Raw genomic sequence first — 27240 nt, 5'->3', positions numbered from 1 at the left:
ACTCCTGTTCCTTTTTAATTTGTCCATACCTTTTGAATACGTTTCTTATTTTTTGGCACTGTGAAATGCTGTCAGTTTACCTCATAGGTTCCCCGCCACAGCCCAGGGATCAACCACTTCTCCAAGGAAGGCTGGTTCCTTTATTGTAGAAACCAAGATCTGAGCTCTAGGAGTACTCATTGCTTGAGTATCATTGTTTCTAGACTCTCTCAGGAAACAGAACCTGGAACGTTTACGTGCATACATACATACATATATACATACATACATACATAGATCTAAACTATGTATACACATATCTGTATTACTTCCGAATCTGTATGCACATTAAAAATCCGTGAGTTTATACTGATACCTCCAATTCTAATCCAACACAACAGTATTCATTCTAGCCTCTTCCTCCCTTTCTTTATTTGTAACTTCTTTCTCCTATGGTGAGAAAACTGGCTCTGATTATCTGCAATATAATTATTTATTTGTTCAACCCTCATATATTCATAAAGTTTTTTCAGTATTGCTAATCCATACCCTAGTACTAACCAGAGTACAGTATTTGTGTATGTTTCTTTTTGCCTTTAGCTTTGTGGTATTTTCTCAAAGTACTATTTTCTAATGATACTTAGCTCTTTTCTTTCTCAAGTCCTTCAGTGTGGTTATGTTAGTTATTTGTAATATCATTAGCTTTACTTGTTACAGTTTTTATTCCTGTTTGGGTTCCCTCCATATCTTGGTTGATTGTTTTAATGTACATATGGTGAAATTCACTCTGTTGTATACAGTTCTATGGGTTTTGACAAGTGCAAAGAGTCATGTATCCACAGTCATGATACAGAATAGTTCCATAACCCCAGATCTCCCCCTCATCCCCTCACAGTCACTGATCTGGTTTCCATCTCTGTGGTTGCATCTTCCCTGGTATGTAACGAATGGAACCAGGCAGTATATAGCCTTTTGGATCTGGCTTCTTTCGTTAGCAGAATGCACTTGGTGTTCATAGGTTGTGGTGTGAGTAGTATACTGCCGCGTGGATGTTTACTTCCTTCTTCTAACCTAATTTGTGGTTCTTGCCCTTGCATCTAATGTTTATATTTGTAAAATTACCCACTGGCTTGACGCTTGTTGGATTGCTCCTTGGGACTCTGAAACTGTGACTTGAAACTATGTTTTTTATCTCTCCTTAGCACAGTTTACCTCACTTCATCTTATTTACTGTAGTTACTTGCCACAACCATCAACCATCAATTTTAACATTCCAAGGAGGGTTACAGCCAACTCTTAATTATTTTTGGTAAGTTTGACAGAGAGAGAATGGATAATGGAAATCTTCACATAATCCGCAAGCCTTATAATAGCTACTTCTTCTTCCCTCAACTACTTAAAGGTAGCAAAATTGACTCATTTTAAGTTTTATATCCTTTCCCTTCCTTTACTCATCCTCTGGTAGAAGCACTAATGAGTCCTCAGGTGACCATAAAAATGGAAAGACAGAGAAAAAGGGGAAGCACAGGCTGTGGGTAATCTACATAGGAGATAAAAAGCCTCTGAGTCACTGAGAATTGATGACACTCTAGTAAAATAGATCTGAGTAGGGATTTTGTTTCTTTGACTTATTTTTGATTCCTATATAGTGCTTGGTACTTGTTGATTCAATGATGGACTTATGGCCAGTCCTAAAAGTCCACCTAAAATAATATATTCCTACTCAGAAACTGCCAACCTCCTAGCTCTGTTGTCTTTCCTAGCTGTGTCTATGTGCTCTCCACGGCAAAGCATGAGGTTAATTTGTGGTACGGGGAGAATCTTAATTGCATTAATGCAGGCATTTGTAACTTAACATCCATGGATAGGTACACATAGTCTTTTGGGAATCTGTGAACTCTTAGAAATTATAAACAGAAATGTATACACATGTCCTGGGAGAGAGAACCATAGTTTCCATCAGAGTTCAAAAGTGTAAAGCAAACAAAATTAAGACCTTTGACCAGCAAGATCATCTGTAGCACTCCTCTAATGCTGACATAGTAACCCTGAGAGCCCTCATACTCTGTTTCTTGGAGATCTTCCTTTGGACTTGAGAAACATTTACTATTCACTAGACTATAAATTCCTTAAGAGAAAATATTGAACTTTTTTTTTTTTTATCTCCAGCACCTCACATTAGAGCCTGATATTTAATAGGTATTTGAAAAATACTTCCTGAATTAATTTGATATTTTTAGGCTGATAGGATTTCTTAGTCTACTGATATAATAAGAAATGTGATTAGCTTATGTTGTTTGTGAGATACATAATTTAGTTTGCAGGGATCCACAAAGCTTTGTCATATATTAGTTAATTAGCTAATAAATCACCAAATTCAAGTGAGTTTATGCAGTACTTTTTTTCTAGTACTTTTTATACTCACGCCACATGCCTTTCTTTCCTAAATCCCTGTAAAACATAGAAATATATCATCCCTTCTCTTGCTACCTGATAGAGGGAGAGTTGGACTGATTTTAAAAAGATCAATATGCAGTATGAAATCTTAACAAAAATGTTTTATTTTAGTGTTTTAAACTTTGGTACATAGTCTAAACTGCAAAACTGTGTTATTACTTAGAATGGACATGTTCTAGCTTGGTTAATTTATAAATTCCTATAGAGGACTTTCTGGAAAAACACTGATAATCCATATGTTCAGTATTCTAAAAAACATACGTAGCCTGAGTTTTGGAAGCCTGGTGTGATTCTGCTTCATCTACCAAGTGCTACCCAATGACTCTCGCCATGCTAATCTCTCTTTTACATCAGATAATGATACCATTGAAAGGTAGCACAGCCTCTTTGTCTGTGTCAGTTCTGAGCCTTCTGATTCAACATTAGCTGAGGCCTAAGCCGGTAGCTACCAGTCAGTGAAAAGCTCAATGAGGTATACTTATTTAAGGAAGCTACGTTAATTAAAATGCATATATTTGTACATCTAAATATATAGGTATTTCAGTATACCAATATTTTGCAAACTAGCATCCCACAGCCTGAATTTGACCCATGTAGACCTTATTTGGAAGCCACAGACTATTAATTTTTTTAAAAATCTGAGCCAATATTTAAAAATCAAGGTATTTCACAAAAGCAAATTTTTAATTTCAAAAATATTTTTAGTAGAAATCACTGGCCTGTGTTTAAAACTTTCTCTATACATTTAAGTTTCATGATAGGCTTTTATATTTTCTAAAAATTTCATTTAGAACTCTAGATCTGCAATTCTGCAATATTACAAAGTCTGAAATCATGTTTTGTCTTTCACCTGTGAAAATGTTACTGTTAATCCACATATGGTCAACAAAACTGGCATTGAGCTGTTTTTCTGGGAGAAGTGATGGATTCATGCTGCTCCATCCACATATTCTTGACAAGTGCCCTTTTGACCACTGGCATGTATTTGTAAACTGTCTGGGGTTGGGAGGAGAGCCTGTGGTTATGGAAAAGATCCAAGTTAACTGGCCCACACAGGGGAGCCAACCCATGACCTTGACCCCATTACCACAGTGTTCTAACCAATTGAGCTAAATAATTGAGTAATTGTTTCTTAGCAATCTGATCAAATCAGATGGCTTATAATAAGACGCTGTCTGTGGACAAGGGTGAGGATGTCAGTGAACAGGGAGCTTAGGATAATGGGAAAGTTATCCAGTCCGCAGGTTGGTTGGCATGTTATATTTGGCCAAATAGTCACTAAATTGGACTTTGTCATTTTGGCTGATTGCGTTTCTGAGCAATGAGAACTTACCAAAAAAAATGAAACTTTAAGTAGAGTTTTTTTTTTTTTTTAAGGATTCAAATTTTTCAGTTCATAATTGACAACATATGTACAAACACTTGGGGCACCGAGCAGGATGGAAAGCACTTTGTGCTGAGTTGAGGGGTTCAGGTCCCTGTTTGATCCCAGTTACTTAGTGTGATAGTGTGATCTTAGGTAGGTCACTTGACTTTCTGAGCTTTGGGAGGGATTAGATAAACATGATCTCACAGATTCCCCTAGCCCTAAGAAACTACCTATTAATTTTTAAACCAATAAAAATATTTTGCAACAAATCTCTTTATAACTAAAAATGAAAATGGAATATTTTTCACAGAGGTAGATAATTAAACAATATTTCAAAAGTGTTTATTGAACAAACTTATTTTTGAAATTTATTGGTGCTTGCATAAAGTCAGTCAGTATATAATATACATATTTCACACAGAAATCCAATACATATATAAATACATAGACCATAGTTCTATGTACTACGTGATTGGTTCTTCATGGCATTTTATATTTCAGATTCGTAAGTACGAATCCCCTTGAAAATGTTGCCTTCTTAAATAATCATTGTTTTAGATGCAAGACATTAATGAAATTGCTTTGGAATTACTATTCATGAATCTTCTGATTTGGGTCCATTAATATGATGTTTGTAGAACTACCTCTCCTCCAACTTGCTAAGTTAGTTTAGATTAAATAATGTAAGCTCAGGCTTTTCTTAACAAATTGTTCATTTTTCTGGTTCTTCTTTCTTTTCTTTCTTACTAATGCACTCAAATATTACTTTTATAGAACTGAGATAATGGTTGGATTTATTGTTCTTTTATCCAAAGTGATTCTTCCATCACTGGATTGACTGGATTAGTGAGCATGTGGAGCTCAGTAGGATGGGTCCTGGAGAGTGTTCGGGTTGGTGTAAAATGAATGACAACAGCTTAGTCACACTTGAAAAAATATATTGGCTTGAGTTTCCAAATAACCTTCCAAAATGAAAAGCACAAATACTGTGGGTTTCTACAGAATCAAATATGACTGTAATGTTTGTAAAAAGGATTGGTTATTGGAAGTCACTTCAATATTAGGTGGTGAAGTTTAGAAATACTAAAAATGGGGAGACCAGAAGCATTAAATCCAAAGCCAAATACAGGTTGCAGATGCTCTGGGCAATGGTTGCCATTCCAGCCATCATCTGAGTAATGCTGCTGGTGTTCCCTGCACCTTCCACAGCTGTTCAGAAACACAGGCTGCCAGTTTTTATGCATTGTGACAGATTATGAGACACCTCTGTCATCTGGATAAACGTGTAGCTGGGCAGAAGTGAAGTTTTCAATATCAGTTCTTTTTGTGATATAATCCAAAATGTATCTCATTTTTAAAAAGAGCCCCAGAGTTGAGGAAACACTCTCTGGTAAATTTACTTGATTGAGAGTCACCCACATTTCTTTTAAAGGTATGCTCACCAGAGACCCCATCTGGAATGTTCCACTCAGAGGCTCAGACCTCTGGTTGATTTAATTATGTGCTTCCTAGGATTGTGCATTTAATTACATATACAGAACAATTCCTAGCACCAGTTTCTTTTGTTATTCTGTGAGAACACTGGCAGCCATTTTGAACTGTAGAAGAGTATTCTGCATTTGCAGAAATTACTCATCTGTGGTATTGAAGAAAGGAAAAATTAACCATTGGTACAGGAAAGGGAGGAAGAATAAAATATACTTACATAGCAGAATAGTAGTTTCACAGTCTAGTAGACAAGCAAATAGGAGGCTGATGCTGTGGACAGACTATAAATCAATTTCTGATTTCTTTGGTCAAACTGTAAATCATCACTATGTGCTAAGCTACTATGCATTTCCAGGTGAGAGTATACAATACTTTTGTGATTATGTGTTATTTGTAATAGCTCTTTCTGAATTACAGGTGATTAGAAAACCCTGTTAGAAATCAAGTTGTTGTTGTTTAATTCTGGATATATTTGCTTTAGTGATATCACGCTGCTGGAGAATGGAATTGTATCTACTTTTATAATACTATATTAAAATCCCATGGGAAATCTATTTCTATGAAAAAAAAATGTTATCTTTTGTTCAGGCTCCTCTGGATAAAGGGGAATTGTTGTTAGTCACAATGGCCCTGAAATGACTGTCCCATCACACTAGGTCAGCTCTTTCCAGATAAGGCACTATGGGTCCTGGAGGGTGCCTACAATATTCATGATGTGGTTCAGTGAATAGATAACAACTATACTTAAAGTAATGAATTACTCCTCATTTTGCAATTGGTAACTCTGTCTTACTCATAGATCCCAAATTTCTAAACTAAGGAAAGAGGGGGCAGTTCTAAACTTTTAAGAAATGAATGGAGATCCTTGCAGGCAACATTAGTTTAACAAATTTCATAGAGACTTATGACTTGTCAGCCGTAGAAGAGTCAACGTAGTCTTATGTAGAATTTCATTTGAGACATTCAGGATATGCATTTTTTTTTTGTAAGTTTATTGGTAGTTGAGAATCAGTTCCATTTTATGGCCTACTTTTAAGGTACTTACAGAATAAAAAGAGATATTAGTTAACTTTAAATCTAACATCAAAATATTAAAATCTGATCCCTTGCCTTACAAACTAAGTTAGGGCTCATATTTTCCAATTACCTCTTTCTTCAAAAGAACTCTTCTATGAAAGAGTACATACAGATGGAGGTATTATTAGTAGTATTTTATTATTATTTTTTGAGATGAGGTTTCACTCTTGTCACCCAGGCTGGAGTGCAATGACACTATCTCGGTTCACTGCAACCTCCGCCTCCCAGGCTCAAGCTCTTTCTTCTGCCTCAGCCTCCCAAGTAGCTGGGATTATGGCACATGCCACCATGCCCAGCTAATTTTTGTATTTTTAGTAGAAACAGGGTTTCACCATGTTGGCCAAGCTGGTCTCGAACTCCTGACCTCAGGTGATCCCCACGCCTCGGCCTCCCAAAGTGCTGGGATTATAGGCATGAGCCACCGTGCCTGACCTATTATTTAAAATTCCCTTAATGGTAGGATGCAATCTAATGTCAAAGATGTGGAGCGTCAAAACTTTAGAGAGCAAAGCAACAACTTCACACATATATTTATTTGATACTTTAGATTAAGGAGGCCATAATTTATGAAATTCTGGAATGAAAGGTCTAAGTATGAGATAGACATCATGTTTTTTATAGAAGACATCTTGCAGATTAATCATCTTTAATGATGGCTTTGGATTTAAATTTCATTCTAGGAATAAATTTGAGTTCTGTTGAATTGAGACATCTCAGAAATTAGCCCCCAACAATTTCCCTTATTCAAAATTGCTTTTACGTTTATGGAAAACAAAACAAACTTTTTAAAAACCAAAGTTGAGAGCTTTCACCTTTTAATAACAGTTTCAAACTTAATATAGTTTATTAAGAATTAATATAATAACTCTTTTTTTATTGTTTAAGCCTCTCTTACAAGGTCTACCATGCATTAATTATTTTTCTTCTTTTGTATTTATACAATAAATGCTTGACAAAAAAAAGCTACATAATTTAAGATTTTTATGGCACAATGGAAAAGTTTCTTACCCCCAGGGGAAAAACAGTTCTGAGATGTTCTCATTGTCTTTTCAGGCAAAATTTTATATATTAGAAAGAAGAAGAAGAATATGAAAAAAAAAGCTCTAGTTATACTTTTTGTGACGTGCAGCAGGTTTGGAATATATAGAACATGAAAGAATATTACATGAGCTATAGAGGGTTAATGCTGTGTGTTCTTAATTTTAAATTTCAGATAAATATGATTTCAGTTTTGATCCTACATGGACTAATTCTTTTGTCACTCAACTAATTAATTCAGTATGCTAAAGAAAAGATGCTAATTTGGGCATCAAAGAAGTGATAATTTTTTTTTGTTTAATCAGAGTTATAAAGATAAGTTTTACTCCCATTAGACTGGGTCTGGAGCTCAATCATTTTATTCTTGTTTAGTGCTGATGAATTCCATAGAAAATATGCCCTGTTTCTCTTAACATCTGAAGATAAGATGGAACAGTAGGATTCAGGATTCCTGTTAAAATGGTCCTTTGCAAGGCAATTGTAAAAAAAAAAAAAAAAAAAAAAAAAAATTCATTTCTTCATATCGTCCATTTGTTCTTCGTGCACATAACAAGGCAGACACCATGATCTGTTTGTTCTGATCATGGAATATATACAAATTGCCTGTGTGTCACTTTATGCTGTGGAATGTAAGTTGTATTTGATGTTTTATTTCGAGACTACAGATGAGCCTCCAGCTCCCACAGAATTTTTAGTTAGCCTTTGTTGGATTTATTTTCTTTGACATTGGTTAGTTTTTTCCTTTCTGGGCAATTTGCTGAGATGACCCCATTTGCCTGTGAATGGTAACTTCAGAGCTGTTTCCTGTGGGGACCATTTCCTTCTGCAGGATGAATCTGTGGCCAGTGTGGAGCAAGCCCGGGCCAACTGGGCCTGGGAAGGGCAAGTCAAACGGGCAACCTCCCACAGTTGATAGAAAGTTTAGCAGTGAAGTGTGGTTTGGTCTTGAAACACTCTTTCCTTTCCTAGTTTTTGGGTTTCCGGGGCAAAGGAGGTAGAGAAAAGGGAAGGAAAGAGGAAGAAAGGGATGTTGTGGGTGCACAAATGCAAAGGCAGTATCTGGCTATTGACTGAAGTCTGAATTCCAGTGAAGTGATGTATTTGAGTCAGTGTTGGGGTTTTATGCACAGGCCATCAGTTGTGTCTATTTACTCAACCAGCCTTCAGAACAGCCCGAAGATCCACTTAAAAATAATAATCATAAAATGAAGAAGACATACATTCTACTGCTTTGAAATAAGTAAACATTTAACCAAAGGAAAAGCTTTTTTAACTATTAAGAAAACATAAGAAATGCAAAAAGATCTGTTTCTGTAATGCTCCTGTTAAGTGTCTTTACCAGAAATCGTAAGCATTTCGTCTGAGTCACTAAGGCTCTTGACTACCGTGTTTTGAAGCCAGTGAAAGTGTATGAAAGCTATTAATCAAAGTTCACTGTGCTCCTGAAGAGTATTTCTTCTTCTGGAAAGCAGAGGGGTAGAATAACTTAAAACTCAGTGACAGTTAATAAGCTTTTTAAGAGTCCCTGTGTGGATCTGAAAATCATACCTTATTAGAATCTTTATCTTTCTTGCCCACTCATTCATGCTTATTTTTATTTAAATTTAATTTCTGGCCTTTTTTCCATAAGTTTCCCCCTTTTTCCATCCTAACAGAGTGCTGCTTTAATAATCTCAGAGCACAGTTTTTATTTGCTACAAAAAGCTCAGCAAAAGCAATATCCAGTGTCTAACAAATCTCTTAACTATTCTTACAAAATGTCCATTCAGAGACTCTCTGTTTTGTTTGTTTGGTTTTAAAAATATTAGTTTTTGGTAATATGTGTTTTACTTTACTTTCTGGACCCTCTAGAATTATTTTTAACGTATCTGGTATTTCTAAATCCATTGCATTTCCTAGCCCCTCGGTATGGGGAAAGCAAATTAGCTCAAGGATTCCCAGCAGCTGAATTTAGCTAGAGAGCTGCTTCAGGCTCTCCCCAGCAGATGTTTTATCCACTTAGAAGTCGTAGAATGTTATAGGACCTCCCTGCTTTTTAATCCTAAAAACAAACATCAACATATTTGAGATCTGAAGATTCCCTGATTCAGAATGAAAAACTGCCATGACCACCAATTTCAGAGCCACATTCTAGGAATGAGTGACAACCCAGAGAAAAGTAGCTGCTAAAGCTTGGCTGGATAAAAAGGTTGGCCTTAAAGGGGGTAGCAGATACAGATATCAGTGGGATTAAACAGGTTTGTTGTTTTCATATAGCTTGTCATCATCTTGGAAACATATAAACATACCCAGGATAAATGTCTAAACAACATATCAAAATTTAAAACTTTAATTAGAAAACTTAATTTCAGGGTTTCAACTGCCTGACCCAGTTAGGATTAATTAGGAAGATTTTTAATATTGAGTTTGTCTTTCAATATTAAAGCATCAGCTCACTCAGTCTCTACTTGTGTACACATTCTACAAGGCAAATCCCTATCTACTTGTGCATGCCACGGAATGGATTTAAAAAACACAGCCCTACTGTTGTGAAAAGCATCCTGGGTTTTATAGCGCTTTGCCTCCCTCCTTAAAAGCTACAGGCTTAGCCAAGGCAGTGTGGGGGACCAGGAATAGAATTAGAATATCTTTCCTTCTTAATCAAGATTGATTTGCAACAAACACAAATCTGTTTATTATTCTATCAATAATATTAACATGAAAGTAAGTAATGCCCTTAGGGACCCTCAAAAGGGGGTTGGGATGGGAACTCTAATTGGTCAATTTTCACTGAATTTTTATCAGACCCATTAACTCTCAAGTACATGGAACCATGTGAGATAAACAAGAAAAGACCTTTGTGACACAAAACCATATGAGATTACAATACATGGAAGTTAATTTCATCAGCATATGTATATGCTAATTCAGAACCCAATTTAGAATACATCCGACAACAGAAACCTTTTATAGGGTGGATTTCAGAATCAACTATGGAAATAATAGTAAAGGGCCTATGAACTTCTCTGCCCCTATATTTTGCTTGAACTATTTCAAACTGTGTAATTTATAAAATGGTAAGGAGCTATCATGCCTAGTTTGTAAGACAGCTAGTTACAGAGTGGACAAACCATTATCCAAGTCCAGAAAATACTATGACTGTGAAGTTTGTAAGTTTTCACGTGTGACATTGTTCCATAGATGTCAGACTTTGATATTAGCGATGACTAGATGTTGTAGTTTTTTCCAAATGCATCATTGACACCCAAAGACTTTTCCTGATGGGAGAAGGAGCTATACAGACGTTGTTTCAAACTTTTCAGCTCTCTTTGGATTCGTAGCTAAGCAGCTATTTAGAACAAGAGTGAATGAACTTTTCCCTTGCCTGACTTTTTAGTTCTCACAGGACACTGCTCAGGATCACTTTTGTATAATGTGTGCACTAAGAGGATGTAGAAGGGTCGGTGGTAATACCTGCATAAACTGCACAGTGAGATGTGGGAGGAAAGTTGTAGATAGAATGTAGCCTCTTTAAGAAGTGAATTAAATGAGAGAGTAGACGGGAAAAATGCCAGAGGTCAAGCTGTACATATTGTAAATTTGAATCATTCGTCAGCGTATGCATGGGAGTCTAGGAGGAATTTGAATGCCATCATTACTTAGAAAAGCCAAGGAAAGAAATAGAAGAAAATATTTGCTGAGAAACTAGAAGAAAACTATTAAGAATAATATTAAAATCTTTATTATATAGAAAACAATAGGCTTCTAGGGACTTAGTTTAATCGAGGGGTTAGATATTTACCTGACGATTCATGTTGTTAATGGTTCAATTCCGTGTGCATAGGCTATTGTGATGTGTAGTGGCTGCTCAGTAATGAATAAATGGATGAATGAATGAATGAACCATTATCAAATTCCACTTTTCCAGATGGTTGTTCACAACCTCCCTACCTAGACAATATAACAACATTAGGGAGGTCTGCATGGGGTGTTTTTCTATAACCCTCTCTGAGGTTCTTGTCTACCTTGTGTAATTCGATCTTTGATTTCTTAAATTCTAAGAGATCTCATTTTATGGATAGAAACCATTTTTCTTATACATGCTGCATCACATTAACTGATACATTAATTGCCCTGGAATTCCTTTACTTCCCCTTTACCCACACCATAAACAAGCTAGTTTCCTCACCCAGGCTGCTGCCCTTTCTGAGTCTCCTTCCATCTGAGACTAGTATCTCCAGAGACGCTATCTCTATCCTCCTTCCGTATCAAGAACTTTCATCTCCTATGCCAATGTTCATAGCAGCCTTATTCACAATAGCCAAAAGGTGGAGACAACCCCAAATGTCCATCAGTGGATGAGTGGATAAACAAAATGGGGTTATGTACATGCAATGGAATATTATTCAGCCTTAAAAGGGAATGAAATTCTGACACATGCAACAGAGATGAGTCCTGAAGACCTTCTACTAGGTGAAATAAGCCAGAGACAAACGAGTAAATTTTCTCTGATTCCACTTATATGAATTTCACATAGAATAGTCAAATTTATAGAGACGTAAAGTCGAATGGCAGTTACCAGGCGCTAGAGGAAGGAGTGGGGAGTTACTGTAGAGTGGGTACGCAGTTTCCATTTGAGATCATGAAAAATTCTGGACATGAATAGTTTGATGGTTTCTCAATGTGAGTGTGCTTAATACCACTGAAGTGTACACTGAAAAATGGCTAAAATGGCAAATTTTATGTTATGTATATTTTACCTTAATAAAGAGGGAAAAGAACTTTCTTTTTCTCTGTCCTCCATCTCCGAATTCTCAGTCTCTTTTCCTATCAGCAACTGAAATGTTCTGTGGTATAACCCAAATTGAAAACCTCCTTCTTCAGCAGCACTCAACTGCACCTGCAGCTACCTCCCTCCCAGCCAACCATCACCCAGTCTGTAATGCTTGTACAGACACTTATACTTACCCACTATTCACTCTTCAGATCATGCCTACATGACTTCTGCTCACACTACTCCGCTGACCCTTGCCAAGGCTATGAATGACTTTATGTTGCCAAATCTAATGAACCCTTTTCAGTCCTCACCTCGTTGGGCGTCTCAGCAGCATTCCCATCTGTTGACCTTGTCTGTCTTCTTGCAGCACTCTTTAAACTCTTTTGCAACCAGCCACATTCTCTTGATTTTCATTCAGCTCTCTTGCTGGTCTTTCTCTGTCTCTGTTGTCCAACTGCCTCTCCCCCCACCCCCACTCCTGCCTCTGACCTTGAAGTGTTACAGTGTCTCAGGACTTAGGCCTGAGCTAATCTACTGGAATTTCCCAAAGATATATTACAATAATAATCATGTTTAAAATTGAATTTTTTTTGATACCTCTTCATTGACTCACCATTTCTAAATCACTATCTTCTCTTCTCAATGGCCATTTCTCTAGTCCAAGTCACTGTCATCTTTCACTCACTCCTGCAGGAGTCTCCCCAGTCAGTTAAATCACTGGTTTTAGTTATGTTACTGCTTTTACTTTCTGCTTTTTATTTCAGCACCAGGATGGTCTTTTTAAAATATTCATCACGTTGTATGATGAATACAAGTGTTCAACACTTGGTTCCTCTGCCATTTCTCCTCCACTAAATCTATCTCCTAGTTTCCCCACCTAGCTTCTCTGTGCCTTGAATGACTAAGAAATTACCCCCATCACTCTTAGATTAAACCACAAGCTTCTCTCACACCTGTGCCCATTCACTTTTCCATCTGCATCCTGACGGAGTTTCCTCTCATCTCCCAGGCTCTGGCCTTCTTTTACTGCTTTGAATACACCAAGCCTTGCCCACACATGTCCTTTGCATGTGCTGTTTCCTTCACCCTCAAGACTTTTCTCCCACTCTTTGCTTGTCTGGAACTTCTCACTCTTATATTCTCAGCTTAAATCTATTTTTTCACTGAGGCATTTCCCAATCAGTCACTTCCCTATTGTTGTCTCTTCTGACATCCTTTACAGCACTTATCACAACTAACAATTACAGATTTATACTTGTTTGGTAACTGTCTCCTCTGTTAGAATGTAAATTTCATGAGGATATTGTGTAGTTTTGTATGCCAACATAATATTAACCTATATCAATTGCTTATAATTTCTAACAGCTAGTAGATACCTAATAAATATTTTTTGAAAGAAAGAAAGAGAGAGAGTAAGGAAAGAAGAAAGATTTTCCATGAATCTGTTTCATATGACCTCTATAGAAAGGAACAGAGAAATGGACAGGTGTTTTAAGCAAACTTGTAATTCATGAACATCTAAATTTACATAAAGGATATGTTGAAAGGTGATTTTTCCACTTTACAAAAAAGATCCATCATAAGATTCTTTAAACAGCCTTCCTAGGTACATGTAAAATAAGATTTTATTGATTAAAACCATATGTTTGCACAGAATTTTTTAGGAAAATATCTTTTATATAAAGTAAGGTTGACCTCTAAGCAATTTCCTTAAGGCACCTAGCCCAGAATTGCCAACTCTCAAATTTCTAAGGTAACAGATCATGGGAGGCCTGGAATGCAGTGCATATTTGAAACTCTAGAATATAAAGTAGTAATTTTAGCCATTCAGGGTTCGTGACTTTTCTCACAAAAATAGCTAATGGAAGATAAACCTCCTCAACTCCTCTTTCTATATCTCAGTAAAAGTAAGAGTGGCTGTGAAATGATCCCCACAAAGGCTGCTACAGAAAGGAAAACAAAGGCTTGGAAAGTCACCAAATCGAGTCTTTCCCCCTCACTCTCTCCTCCCCTCCTTTACTGCCACTACTGATAATTAAGTTGTCTTATTGAAAAATGAAAAAGAATTCAGTGTGTTAATAAATAAAATGCAATTAACTTCTCTGGGTCTCAATTTCCTCATCTTAACAATGTGGGAGTTTTTTTTTGTTGTTGTTTTTTTAAGATTATTGTTTTATAATGCTGTTCTCGAGCCTACCCAAACTTTACAAAATAAGGTAATTTGTAATCATTTTCTCTGGCTAATAAAATAAATTTCACAGCTATTTCTGCCCTTCTTATTGGAAACTTTAATCAAGGATCATGAACTTTAAATCGAAGCATTTATAATATTTGTAGAATTGCTTGATTTGACTGTTATTGGCGGTTCTTGCTAAGAAGAAAATACTTTGCAGAATTCACTTACAACTAACACTTTTTTTTTCTTACCAAACATATTCCACTGTGAGGGAAGCATAATGCACTACTGCTGAACTGTAGTACAAGTGAAATATTTTAGCTACCAGAAACAAAAATAATTTATTGGGTGTGGTAATAAAGATCAAGGTAGGCTAGGAAATGGTTAGTTTTACGTTCCCAAAACAAGACTGCTTTTACCTCAGAAATCCCAAAACCTGCAAATACAGCAGAAATAATATGGGACATTGAAAAAAAAAAAAAAAAAGCCTAATACCTGTAAAGATTTTGGCAAAATTGTTTGCCCTCATCAACCTCCTGAAGTGTTATTTCTACCCTGACTCACCACCCTATTGAATATTTTGCCCAAACATTACTGTATTTAATGACATTTTAAGCAAAAGTTATTTATCTCAAGTGATGTATTGAGCTATTAACTTCTCACATAAACATACTTACAGTAATCATGTTGACCCCTAAGACTCTTCTACATGGGTCTAGAATGCTAAAGAGTGTATTCATGAAAACATTATTTAGCTATCTCCTGCTCTGTAGGTTAAAGAGAGGTTTTGAATGTACCGAGCAAATCTGAATTATATTTGAAAGTTAATGTTCTGGCCGGGCACAGTGGCTCATACCTGTAATCCCAACACTTCGGGAGGCCGAGGCGGGCGGATCACCTGAGGTCAGGAGTTCAAGACTAGCCTGGCCAACATGGTGAAACCCCGTCTCTATTAAAAATACAAAAAAATTAGCCAGGCATGGTGGTGGGCACCTGTAATCTCAGCTACTTGGGAGGCTGAGGCAGGAGAATCGCTTGAACCCAAGAGGAGGAGGTTGCAGTACAGTGAGCCAAGATTGTGCCACTGCACTCCAGCCTCAGTAACAAAAGTGAAACAAAGTCTCAACAAAAAAGAAAGAAAGAAAGTTAATGTTCTTATGTTTTTGTCTGTATTTTTTCTCTTTTCCCTACATCTGTAAATGATACATGGATATTTTTTCAGTGAAAAGAAAAGGAATAAATTCAGAAAGGGAAACAGGAAAGAGACAGAAGGACAAAAAACCAGACTGGGGGATGATAGCATTAAAGCTGACAGTTGGTTCACCATAGTCCCAAGACTAGACTGGCTACAACCAAAAAACTACAGTAGGAGTAGAGAGAGATGGAGAGATGACAATGGAGCGAGAAAGTTCAGGAAAAAATACTTGCTGATTGAAATTGTAAGTTGAGAAACGTGCAGAAGACTGGAAGAGGCTTCTAGGGAAGGCAGGGCCATAGCACAATTATTAATATGAGCAATGCCACCTTCCAGGTGTGATACTCAGAGCTCCCACTTGACTAACACCCTCTGCTATGAGTCAAATCACAGTCTAGGAAGCTACAAATAGATGCCCATTGCTATGGGATTCTGAAGAAGACAGAAACATGTGCTTGTTTTGTGATTCTTCTATTATTCTGGTTGCTTGAAGTACAGGACTTTCTTCAAAATTTATATGTCAGATCCTCAAGTGAGGAGACTCTGATTCTCTGTGTGTGTGCTGGGGCAGGGTTGGGGGTCTTAGGCCAGCCCAAGCATGTATAATTTGAAAAAAACTAAGAATCACTGGGCATGCCTATAATGGCTCATGCCTATAATCCCAGCACTTTGGGAGGCCAAGGTGGGCGGATCACCTGAGGTCAGGAGTTCAAGACCAGCCTGGCCAACATGGTGAAATCACGTCTCTACTAAAAATACAAAACATTAGCTAGGCGTGGTGGTGCATGTCTGTAATCCCAGCTACTCGAGAGACTGAGGCAGGAGAATTGCTTGAACCCGGGAGGCAGAGGTTGCAGTGAGCTGAGATCACGCCATTGCACTCCAGCCTGGGCAACAAGAGTGAAACTCCATCTCAAAAGAACAAAAACAAACGAAAATCTAGGAATCGCCCCAAGTTTTTTTGGGGGGAGGGGGGTGGTTTGTTTGTTTGTTTTGTTTTTTGAGACAGAGTATCACTATGTCACCCAGGCTGGGCTGCAGTGGCACCATCTCGGCTCACTGCAACCTCTGCCTCCCGGGTTCAAGTGATTATCCTGCCTCAGCCTTCTGAGTAACTGGGACTACAGGCATGCACCACCACACCCGGCTAATTTTTGTATTTTTAGTAGAGACTGGGTTTCACTGTGTTGGCCAGGCTGGTCTTGAACTCCTGACCTCAGGTGATCCACCTACCTTGTCCTCCCAAAGTGCTGGAATTACAGGCATGAGCCACCGCACCTGGCCTCCCCAGGTTATTTAGATAGATAGACAGAAAGATAGGATTGGAACTATGCACATACACACTTATACACAAACATGCACATGCAGTTAAAATTGCTGCTACTTAATAAAAAGCAAATAATAAATGGGATTAACATAGATTTAAGAAGAATATTTACCTTAACTAAAGATCATGCATAAGTGAGTGACTTTTTCTCCTGGTTATTAATAGAGCACCAGGTCATTTTCTTTTTCATGTTTGTTGGTAACAAGACCATAAGAGATTACATCTGGAGAAAATGTCTACTGGGAAAAATGCCTGTTATATAAGAATATGTCCTAGAAATAATTTAATTGTGTCTTTTGTTTTTTGAGATGGAGTCTTGCTCTGTCACCAGGCTGGAGTGCAGTGGTGTGATCTGGGCTCGCTGCAACCTCTGCCACGTCCCAGGTTCAAACGATTCTGCAGCCTCAGCCTCCCAAGTAGCTGGGATTACAGGCGTGTGCCACCACACCCAGCTAATTTTCATATTTTCAGTAGAGATGGGGTTTCACCATCAGCCAGGATGGTTTCTATCTCTTGACCTTGTGATCTGCCCGCCTTGGCCTCCCAAAGTGCTGGGATTACAGGTGTGAGACACTGTGCCCAGCCGTGTCTTTTTTATTTCAAATGTGCAGTTTTCATTTTCCTAAAAGTACTAAAAATATATGGTGTTTTTGTAACGCATCATAATTGCCACTGTGCCCATTTAACTATATACATCCCAGGCCCTCAGGAATGCTCAGAACATACTAACCCAAAGAAACCTCCCTTTCTGCGGAATTGTATTATATTTTCATTGTGTTCCAGGGCTGACTCAGGAAGCTGGGGCTGCATTAGAGAGTGATTGTGCATGAACGAAAGCGTACAGGCAGAGATCGGGTTCTAATCTCAGCCCTTCCCCGACTCTGTTGGGAGATCTTGGTCAAGGTTCAACACCTCTCAGAGCTTTTGGTTCTTCACTGGTAAAATGAGAGCATTGAGCGAGGTGTTCAGTAAGGCCTTTCGTGGCACTGTTGTATAATTCCAGGAGTTTACCTTTAAGTGCCAATGACACTGGAGCTCGGGAAGCCTGCTTAGGAGATTGATCAGTTTTTATTTATATATTAATAATAATTCTTTAGTTTCTCACTCTCTATTGCATTAATAGGTCATCATAATTAGTCTTGAATGTTTGTCTATCTAAATAATAAGGAAAATTTTCAAATTATGTGTGCTTAGGCTGCCCCTTCTCCCTTACCTTTTGTTGACACATACAAAGGGAATCAGAATCTCATCACAGGAGGACCTGACATACACATTTTAAAGAAAGTCCTGGCCAGGTACAGTAGCTTACTTCTATAATCACAGCACTTTGGGAGGCTGAGGTGGGCATATCACTTAGGGCCAGAAGTTCGAGACCAGTCTCACCAACATGGTGAAACCCTGTCTCTACTAAAAATACAAAAATTAGCTGGGCATGGTGGTGTGCACCTGTAATCCCAGCTATTCAGGAGGCTGAGGCACGAGAATCGCTTGAACCCCGGGTGGCGGAGATTTCAGTGAACCAAGATCATGCCACTATACCCCAGTCTGGGTGACAGGGCGAGACTCTGTCTCAAAAAAAAAAAAAAAAAAGAAAGTCCTACCTCTAAGCAAGCTGAATCATAGAAGAATCACAAAACAAGCTGATGTTTCTGTCTTTCTCAGACTTCCGTAAAAGCACATGATATTGTGCATGATGCATGATAAATATGAGTGAAAAGAAGGAAGGAAAGAAGGAAAGAAAGAAGACAGAAAAGGGGGAATTTCATAATGGCATTATTTTTCTGCTTTCATTCTCTTCTTTTAGTTCCATTTTATGCAAAATGATCTTGACTTCCTTCGAATAAAGAAGTATGACTTAATGAGCTCATTCCATACATAGCTTTACCGCAAACACAATGTGATTATTGTTAACAACCTTCTCCTTCATGTTTCACTAGATTTGGAAAGAAGAAAGAGAATAAGGGTGGAAAGGCTGAGCAGAAAGGTGCTCTGAAGCATGGTGGCCTGAGAGAAGAAGAGCTGGAGAAAATGAAAGAAGAGCGTGAAAGGTGAGCAGAAGTGCCGAGACCTTCATTTTCTTTGACTCTATGGTCTGGGTTTAATGTAGATATTGCAACAGTCAACTGAGGAAATTTCATTTTAAGAAGTATAAGGGTTGACCGATCTGAAAGGAAAGGTGTGTGATACAAAAAGAACCTCCCTTTCTGGACATTTTTATTGTATTTTGAGAAGAAATTTGCTTCATGGTTTTACTATATCAGTGCCTATAATTCCATAACACACTACCACCTGCTTTGACCGTAAAAATGCATATTTTCTCTAAGTTTTTTTTCCCCAAGGAAAGGTCATTTGGATATTGATATTTATAGCTATCCAGTTCCCATAGTCTGTTCCTAATTTTGGTCAAGCTGTTGTATACCTTCTTAATTTTATTCTGCAGAATCCGTTTAGGTCCTGTAATTTGAGAAGCGCATGTCCTTCGTCTTTAAAAAGATACTGTCTTTTATTAGGCTATCAGTAAGCTGAAGAGTATGTTGCCCATCTGTTAAAGGGCCGGCTTCATTTGCTGGAATAATGCTGGTTTGCAAGAGCTGAATTCTCCTGCTTGAGGAGCTTAATGTTCCATTTGGACAAGAGGTCCTTCACATATCTTTGATGTTAACTCTGGCACTTATTGCAAGTGGATGTGTAAATGTCTGATTTTCAAACATGTAATTGAATATGCGTATTTCTCCGGAAAATTATTTGCCTTCACAATTAAATGGAGCTTAGAGAAAAACTGAGATTATGACAAAACCAGCATATAATTTTAAGTGTTTGATTCTGACTTCATCATGTATGTACTCAGATTTATACAACTTTTCACTTGCTTATTAATTACATTAGTTCTAATAGTTTCTAAAGAGGCTGTTCTTGTATTGATTTTATTACTTTAGTATGTGTACTAAGAAAATCATATCTCTTCATTGCGTTTTCTAGCACAGAGCAGTCCAAGAGGATCTACTGTTAACCTTTGACCCCTATTTTGTTGTCTGTTCCCGTTGAGAAGGCTGACTTTTTCAATAGCAAGGAAAAAAAGCTATTTAGTCCTTTCTCATTTTTGAGAGGTTGATAAGCTGAGTTCTAAGGTCACTGGAGCAGTTAAAAGGAAATCAAGTGGTTTTTTTTTTTTTTTTTTTTTTTGAGACGGAGTCTTGCTCTGTCGCCCGGGCTGGAGTGCAGTGGCCGGATCTCAGCTCACTGCAAGCTCCGCCTCTCGGGTTCACGCCATTCTCCAGCCTCAGCCTCCCGAGTAGCTGGGACTACAGGCGCCCGCCGCCTCGCCCGGCTAGTTTTCTGTATTTTTAGTAAAGACAGGGTTTCACCGTATTAGCCAGGGTGGTCTCGATCTCCTGACCTCGTGATCCGCCCGTCTCGGCCTCCCAAAGTGCTGGGATTACAGGCTTGAGCCCCCGCGCCCGGCCAGGAAATCAAGTGTTTTACATTGTTATTGACTATTCACCTGACAGAGCTATCCTGAAGACATGAAAGATATTCTCCATCATAACCTAAGATTCAGCAATCCTATAATGTAAAATGTAATCCGGGCTGAGATTTTAATGCATATATTGGCAAAGGCATCTATGTGGGAGTCTACATCATAGATCTTTGCTGCTCCCTCGACTTCTCTTACTGAGGTTACATACCATGCCTCATCTTCAGGAAACTGAGCTGTTTGCTAGAATGCAGACGTCACATGTTTTGTAGCTCATACTTGCTTGGGACAGGGGAAAAAAAACTCTTAGTAGCTGGGGAACTGTGTGCCAGCTAGAAAATTGATAACCCATAAAATAAGGGGGTGTCTTTAAGCAAGAGTTCATTTCCTTTCTGGTTTTGCCTTTAGTAGGCAGGTGCCTGAGGGAGTCTTGTTCTTAAAAGCTGAGCTGTAAATTCACTTCAGCTGGCTGTATAGGCTTCGGATCCAATTTTCTTAAAATATGTCTGGTCAAAATAGTGAAAGAACTATACTATTAGCCTCCACTTAGGCCACTTCCCACACATGAACACATAAAACACATCTGATAGGGGTTTCCTAGAGACAACATTGTCTCAATCATGCGGTAGAGGAAGAAGTTGAGAAGTTGATTTTATGGTTGGGTGCTATAGAATTAATGACCAAGGGCATTTCAACAGCTCAGGGGCTGAGAGCCACGGATGGTGGAGGTGGAGGCTGAACATCTGGCATTGCTCCCAACCCTGGAGTCCTGATCCTTAGCTCTCCATCATCTATGGGAAACCAATTCACAACTCTTAAAGAACTCAGCGAGTGTATCACTCTTCATGATATGGCAATGAAAAAAATAGAATAAAGTAAGAAATAGTGTTAAAAGCTATTATACTTTTCTCCTAACATGTTTGAAATTTGTTTCTTTGATGTGATTCAAGTCATTCTATTGCTTACTTGTCTCATCCTGTCATAAGTTTCATAATAGATTTAGCATATCTCTTAGATTAGCATATCTCATTTTCAAAATATTTAATGCACCTAAATAAAATATATACCATACAGTACTGGAGCCAGCTTGTACCAGCTTATAGGAACCAACTGTTAAACTTTCAAGAATTTTGTAAGCTGGCTGATAAGCCATTGGCAGTTTGACATTGGCTATGGTGAGTATATTTATAGCACAATTTTTTTGAAGAGCTAGTTTACCAGCACATGGCTACAGGTGTCTGACAGCTATCTTTAGTGCATATCCAGGAGGCAGTTATCCAAAGAAGAGGCAGGAAACAAAACCCAAATTCAACCACATGATTTCTTATAGCTGAGTTTCTCAAAATGTGGTCCAGGGACCAACTACATCATAATGAATCATTAGAAGACCTTGTTAAAAATGACGATTCCTGAGCACCATCCCAGACTTGCAGAATCAGAACCTTGGGAGTTGGAGCCCAGGAATCTGTGTTCCATACACAAGCCCAAGGTGATTTGTCAACAGTCTAAAGTCTGAGAACCACTGACGGAGGAACAGAATTTGGCTATAACATACAACTATTCTTATTTAGTGAAAAATGATACACGGATTTTTTTCTCAGAAGGACTGAGTGGCCCAGTCTACAAATATTTTCCTCGTTCCTCATGTGCCTTCTATGAAATGTCTTTTCTTACTGGTACAATCTTTTGTAAACAAATTAGAAACCTTAGCTCACTCAACTAAGGGAATATGGATCACTTGCCCCTAGCACTCCTCATGCATATAAAACTTACAAAAGCAATATAAGTTCATTAAGAAAATTTTGGAAACATAAAAAGGATAAAGACTATTAAAACCATACATAATTCTACCATAATCCCATAACCACTACTAATATTTTATAATCCTTTTTCTATGCGTATACAGTTGGCTCTGTATCCATGGTTTCCACATCTGTGGATTCAACCAACCGCAGATTGAAAATATTTAGAAAAGAAATTTCACAAAGTTCCCAAAAGCAAAATTTAAATTTGCTGTGCCAAGTACTACATTGAATCTATGCAAAAGAAGTGATGTGTAGGCATTGTAATAGGTATTATAAGTAATCTGGAGATGATTAGTATATGAGAGGATATAATAGGTTATATGCAAATATTACTCTATTTTGTATCAGGGAGCTGATCATTCACAGATTTTGATATCCACAGGGTGTCCTAGAACTAATCCCTCATGGATACCAAGGGACAACTCTACGTTCTTTGAGTACTTGATATCCAAAACCTACATCTATAACATTTTGCTTTTTTCATAGCATTATATGTTGAACATTTTTCCCATGTAATTAATATTTTTAAAATATGTCATGTTGATCACTGCCTAATATTCTATGAGATCAATATACAATAAATTATTTACCTTCCATTGTCAAACATTTATTCTGTTTCCATTTTTATCTTTTTCTAATTTCCTTTTTAAAAAATAGAGACAAGGTCTCTCACTACATTGTACAGGCTGGTCTCGAATTCCTGAGCTTAAGTAATCCTCCTGCCTCAGCCTCCCAAGTGCTGGGATTACAGGCAGGAGCCACCATGACCAGACTGTTTCAATTTTTCATTGTTTCAAATAATACTTGGATGAATATCCAGGTACAAATGTCTTTATAAGTTACCTCCTAAATCGTATAATTCCTATTGAAGTTTTAATTTCCTTGTAATTGTTTTACCCTCGGATTAATCTAACCTCAATTCTAAATTTTAGGGTTTTATGTTATCTCTCCCCATTCATCTAATTGTTTTTTGCTGATTTTCATATGTCATTTTAAGTTATCTACATTTCTAATTCCTGATCCGGAACCATTTTGCTGCTATATATGGATAGTTTATTTATAGCTACATGTATGGAAAAAGTCCAAAAAGCCGTAAAAGATGAGTTGGGTTACTAGATTAGATTAGAGGAATGCAGAGTCTAGAACAGTGGTTCTCAATGGGAGGGGGCAATTGTACTACAAGGGCATTTGGCTATGTCTGGAGACATTTTTGATTGCCATAACTTGGGAAGAGGTGTGAGCAGTTACTGCCTTTTACTGGGTAGAGGCTTGCAATGTAGCTAAAAATCTTATAACCCACAGGCAGCCACTCTCCCCAAAAAACATGAATCATCCAACTCAAAATGTCAATAGTACAGAGTTTGAGAAGTGCTTTTATAGTCTCCAGCCTTCACAAAGAGCAAGGTGCTCTCCTAGACATCAGAATTGCATTGTGTCATATTTCCTGTGGATAATGCAGAGGAATCTGGATCAGATGATATAACCCTAGAAGGATTATTAGCTATTTGAGAATGGTACCCAAACATTACTTATGAATATCCCATCAATCTAAGCTTGCAAGAATAATTTTTTTCATTAAAATTTATTTTTAACCTTGGCCTGCTGAGCATTGGCGTTAGTGATGGTGACCTGTTGATCAGATTGTGGATGCCACAAAACTTCAGTGGTTGACAATATGTCCGATGACAGAATCAGCAGGAACAATGGACTGAATTAAACAAAAAGAAAGTTAATGGAAATAAATATAAAGTCTTGCATTTAGGTCCGAAAATGAACTACACATACACAGGATGTGGAAGGTTTGATTTAATACCAAATATATGAAAAATTTGCCTGATGGTTTTAGTTGAGCATAAGTTTAGCATGAGTCAACATGTGGATATGCCTGCCAAAAACTTAATCTGGTCCTAAGCTACATTACTGGAAGTTCATGTACAAAATAAAGGAAGCAACAATAATTCTAATTTTACACTGCTCAGATCACACCTGGAATATCCTATGCCTCTCTCTCACACAGAGAATGTGGGTACTAAATCCAAGTCTTATTAAAAATGTTGAAAGACCTGAGAATACACAGCTTACAGAGTCAAGACTTTGTGAATTTCTCATGCTTGGAGACCTGTCACATAGAAGAGAGATTAGATCTGTTTTGTAGCACCCATTTTATTCCATTCTACTTTATCAGTTCATTTGCTTATTCATCCATTCATTTATTTACTTTATTGAAAACAAATTATTTACTTAATATTTATTTTCTTATTTATGTATTTGTTTCTTGAAGATACTAATGGAGCACTATTTTAAGAGAGGTAGTTTTCAGCTTAATGGAAGGAAAAAGTCCTTAAAATTAGGGTGCAGTATGAAGCAGTGAGTTTGTTGACACTGCAACTGTTGAATAAGGAGCTAATGAAATGATTACATTTAGAAAGCATTAGTTCATCATGTAAATATTGGACTAGATCAGAGTTTTATAAGTTTTAGTCACTGATCTATTTTCTTTATTGTCTTAATTATATTTATACATAATCAAATAAATAAAATATTATAAAAATACATAGCTATGTAAGTTAGCTTATCTAAGTACATTAAGCCACATAGCACCTAAAATCTTCTTGTGTGTTTTTTTTTTTTTTTTAAAGACAGAATCTCTCTCTGTCACCAGGCTGGAGTGCAGTGGCATGATCTCAGCTCACCGTAACCTCCACCTCCCGGGTTCAAGCAGTTCTTCTGCCTCAACTTCCCAAGTAGCTGGGACTACAGGCACGTGCCACCACGCGCAGTTAATTTTTGTATTTTTAGTAGAGATAGGGTTTCATCATGTTGACCAGGATGGTCTCGATCTCTTGAAATTGTGATCCGCTTACCTCGGCCTCCCAAAATGCTGGGATTACAGGCGTGAGCCACTGCACCTGGCCTTCTAGGGTATCTTAAATTCTACTTTGTCCTTAGATGATCTCTAGGGTTCTTTCCAGATATTCCAGTATGAGAAATATCTAAATATCTTAAGTATGGAAGCATTTACTTTTACTTTTCTAGAGCAATAATTATTGAACTTGCAATGGCAGTGGTTTATGGTAGTGCATACACCATTGTTACCTGAGTGTATAAGCCCAAGTTTCATTCTCAAGATTGTGTGGTAGGATTTTCTTAATCTCATATAAGAGATTTCTGAGCTTATGATGTGTCCCCTCCTGTTAAAAGTCAAACAGTCTGTTGCAGTGAAGCCCTGCATTAAATAAACTCATCATTTTGTTCATGCTTCAGTGAGATTAGCCATAATAAAAGATTAGCTCCACAGGCCCATATTCATTGCTAGAGATATGAACCCAGTGTTATATTCAAAGATGATTTCTTCCAGCATTTTTCAAACTAAATTAAATTAGCATTTTTCACACATTCAGATTATGTAAATTAGCATCCTGAGCTGCAAGCAAGAGATTGTCTTAATATGTCAGTAAGTATATATTGTTGTTGTTTAATTCTAAGACCTAAGTTTGTAACCTTTTACAAAGTCTGAAATTAATCAGAATCTTGAACCTGTAAAATACCAAACTAAATACTTGTATTCCTAATACTGTCTCAAAAATCCAATGGACATTGGTTAAAAGAAAAATATGTCTACCTCCTCATCATTAATTTAATATTACTATCCTGGGAAAGTATCTCCACTGACACCAAAGACTTTCTTCCATTGAAGTCGCATATTACTGACCCTTAAGTAAAACTTCAGTAAATGAAGTTTTCTCCTAAAAATTGAAAAAAAAAAATTTAATAACATGAGTTATATACTCCAAAATCTTTCATTACTCTTATACCATATCAGAGTTTATTTTGCAGGAAGCTCATTTGTTCTATTAATTAAACATTGCTTTCGTGGATCTTACTAGAATCTTAGCAGAATACATGAGGAGATGGGAGAAAAAAAAGAGCCAACCTCTTCAGCTTCAGCATTGAAAAGTATGAAAACATATGGCTCTTGTTTTCAACAACTAGCCTGAACGGAATGTCTAAGTGAGAGTGAAGCTAAGATTTAGGAAAGTTAATCGGTTTCAGTGTCTGAATTCAAGGTTCTTAGTTTTCTTTCCTTTTGGGAAGCCTTCCAAGAACTGCAGAGACTTCTCCCTTGCCTTATCAGCTGAGTTGCTTGTGGCCTGTTCCCTTTAGTTTAAATCAATACATGTGTTTCTGATATTTGGCAAACCAAGATTTAATTATGCAGCTGCAAGTTCCCCACATAAACGAAATGCATCTTAGAGATATAAAAACATTCGGAAACCATTTATAGTTTGAGAATTCAAGTGGGTGAAAATCTATTCCCAACCTCTCAGCATTTTATTTAATTATGGAGGATTTTTATGTTACTGGAAATTGAAATGAAAACCAGAATAAGGCTAGAGTTTATCCAACATTTGTTCATATTGAAAAATGAAGATGCTTATTAGAGTTGAAGAAGGAAAAGGAAAGTATTACATTCTGGAATTAATATTTTGGTTGTAATCTACACACATATAACGCTCCTAAATATATACAGCAACAAGTGAATTCATAGGATTTTGTCATTATTGTACACTCAAAAAAGGATGTATTAAAGAAACCAGAAGGTTGATTTCTTTAATTTGCCAAGCGATTCTCAATAATTAATTATTTACTGAACTTAATAACTTTGGCAGTATTTGAACTGTTGAAAACACCCATGTTTTGGCATGATTACACATGATTAATTCAGCATGGTTTTACTCGTCACTGAATATCCCTATCTTTTGCAGTAGAATTTTCTAGGTCCTGTGGTTTGGGTAAAATAAAATGTTGGAATGATTCCCAGTTTTAATAGTCCCAATTTATTATTACTACTGAACCCTGATCAGATCATGGACTGGATTAGATCCCAGTTTTTCAAAATGCCCCAATTTATGGCTCCCTTAGAATGCTGATAAAAATGTGTATTTGAATAAGGCTTTGGTTGGCTAAAAAAGATCCAGTTAATTACTTTTAGATCCTTATTGTATCATCACTGCATGGAAGTTATGAAAAATCTTACTAGGTGGTGTTTCTCAGGACAAGGTCATGTTCTCATTTTATGCTAATAGAAAGAAGCTAT

At 37.2% G+C, this 27240-nt stretch overlaps 1 protein-coding gene across 4 annotated transcripts in view; it reads left to right on the top strand.

The window, feature by feature from the left end:
* The window catches only part of PARD3B (par-3 family cell polarity regulator beta), a 1137826-nt gene that overhangs the window by 894053 nt on the left and 216533 nt on the right, over positions 1 to 27240 (top strand). For all 4 annotated transcript variants that reach the window (XM_033230595.1, XM_033230594.1, XM_033230597.1 and 1 more), the window contains one exon: positions 18800 to 18910. In XM_033230595.1, the coding sequence (XP_033086486.1) occupies positions 18800 to 18910 (111 nt within the window). The remainder of the gene's footprint in view (positions 1 to 18799; positions 18911 to 27240) is intronic.

The sequence above is a fragment of the Trachypithecus francoisi genome, unplaced genomic scaffold, assembly GCF_009764315.1.
Source record: "Trachypithecus francoisi isolate TF-2019V2 unplaced genomic scaffold, Tfra_2.0 Lachesis_group13, whole genome shotgun sequence".
NCBI classification, from domain to species: domain Eukaryota; kingdom Metazoa; phylum Chordata; class Mammalia; order Primates; family Cercopithecidae; genus Trachypithecus; species Trachypithecus francoisi.
Note: the sequence above shows the minus strand (reverse complement) of the source record. Positions and strands in the feature narration are given on the sequence as shown.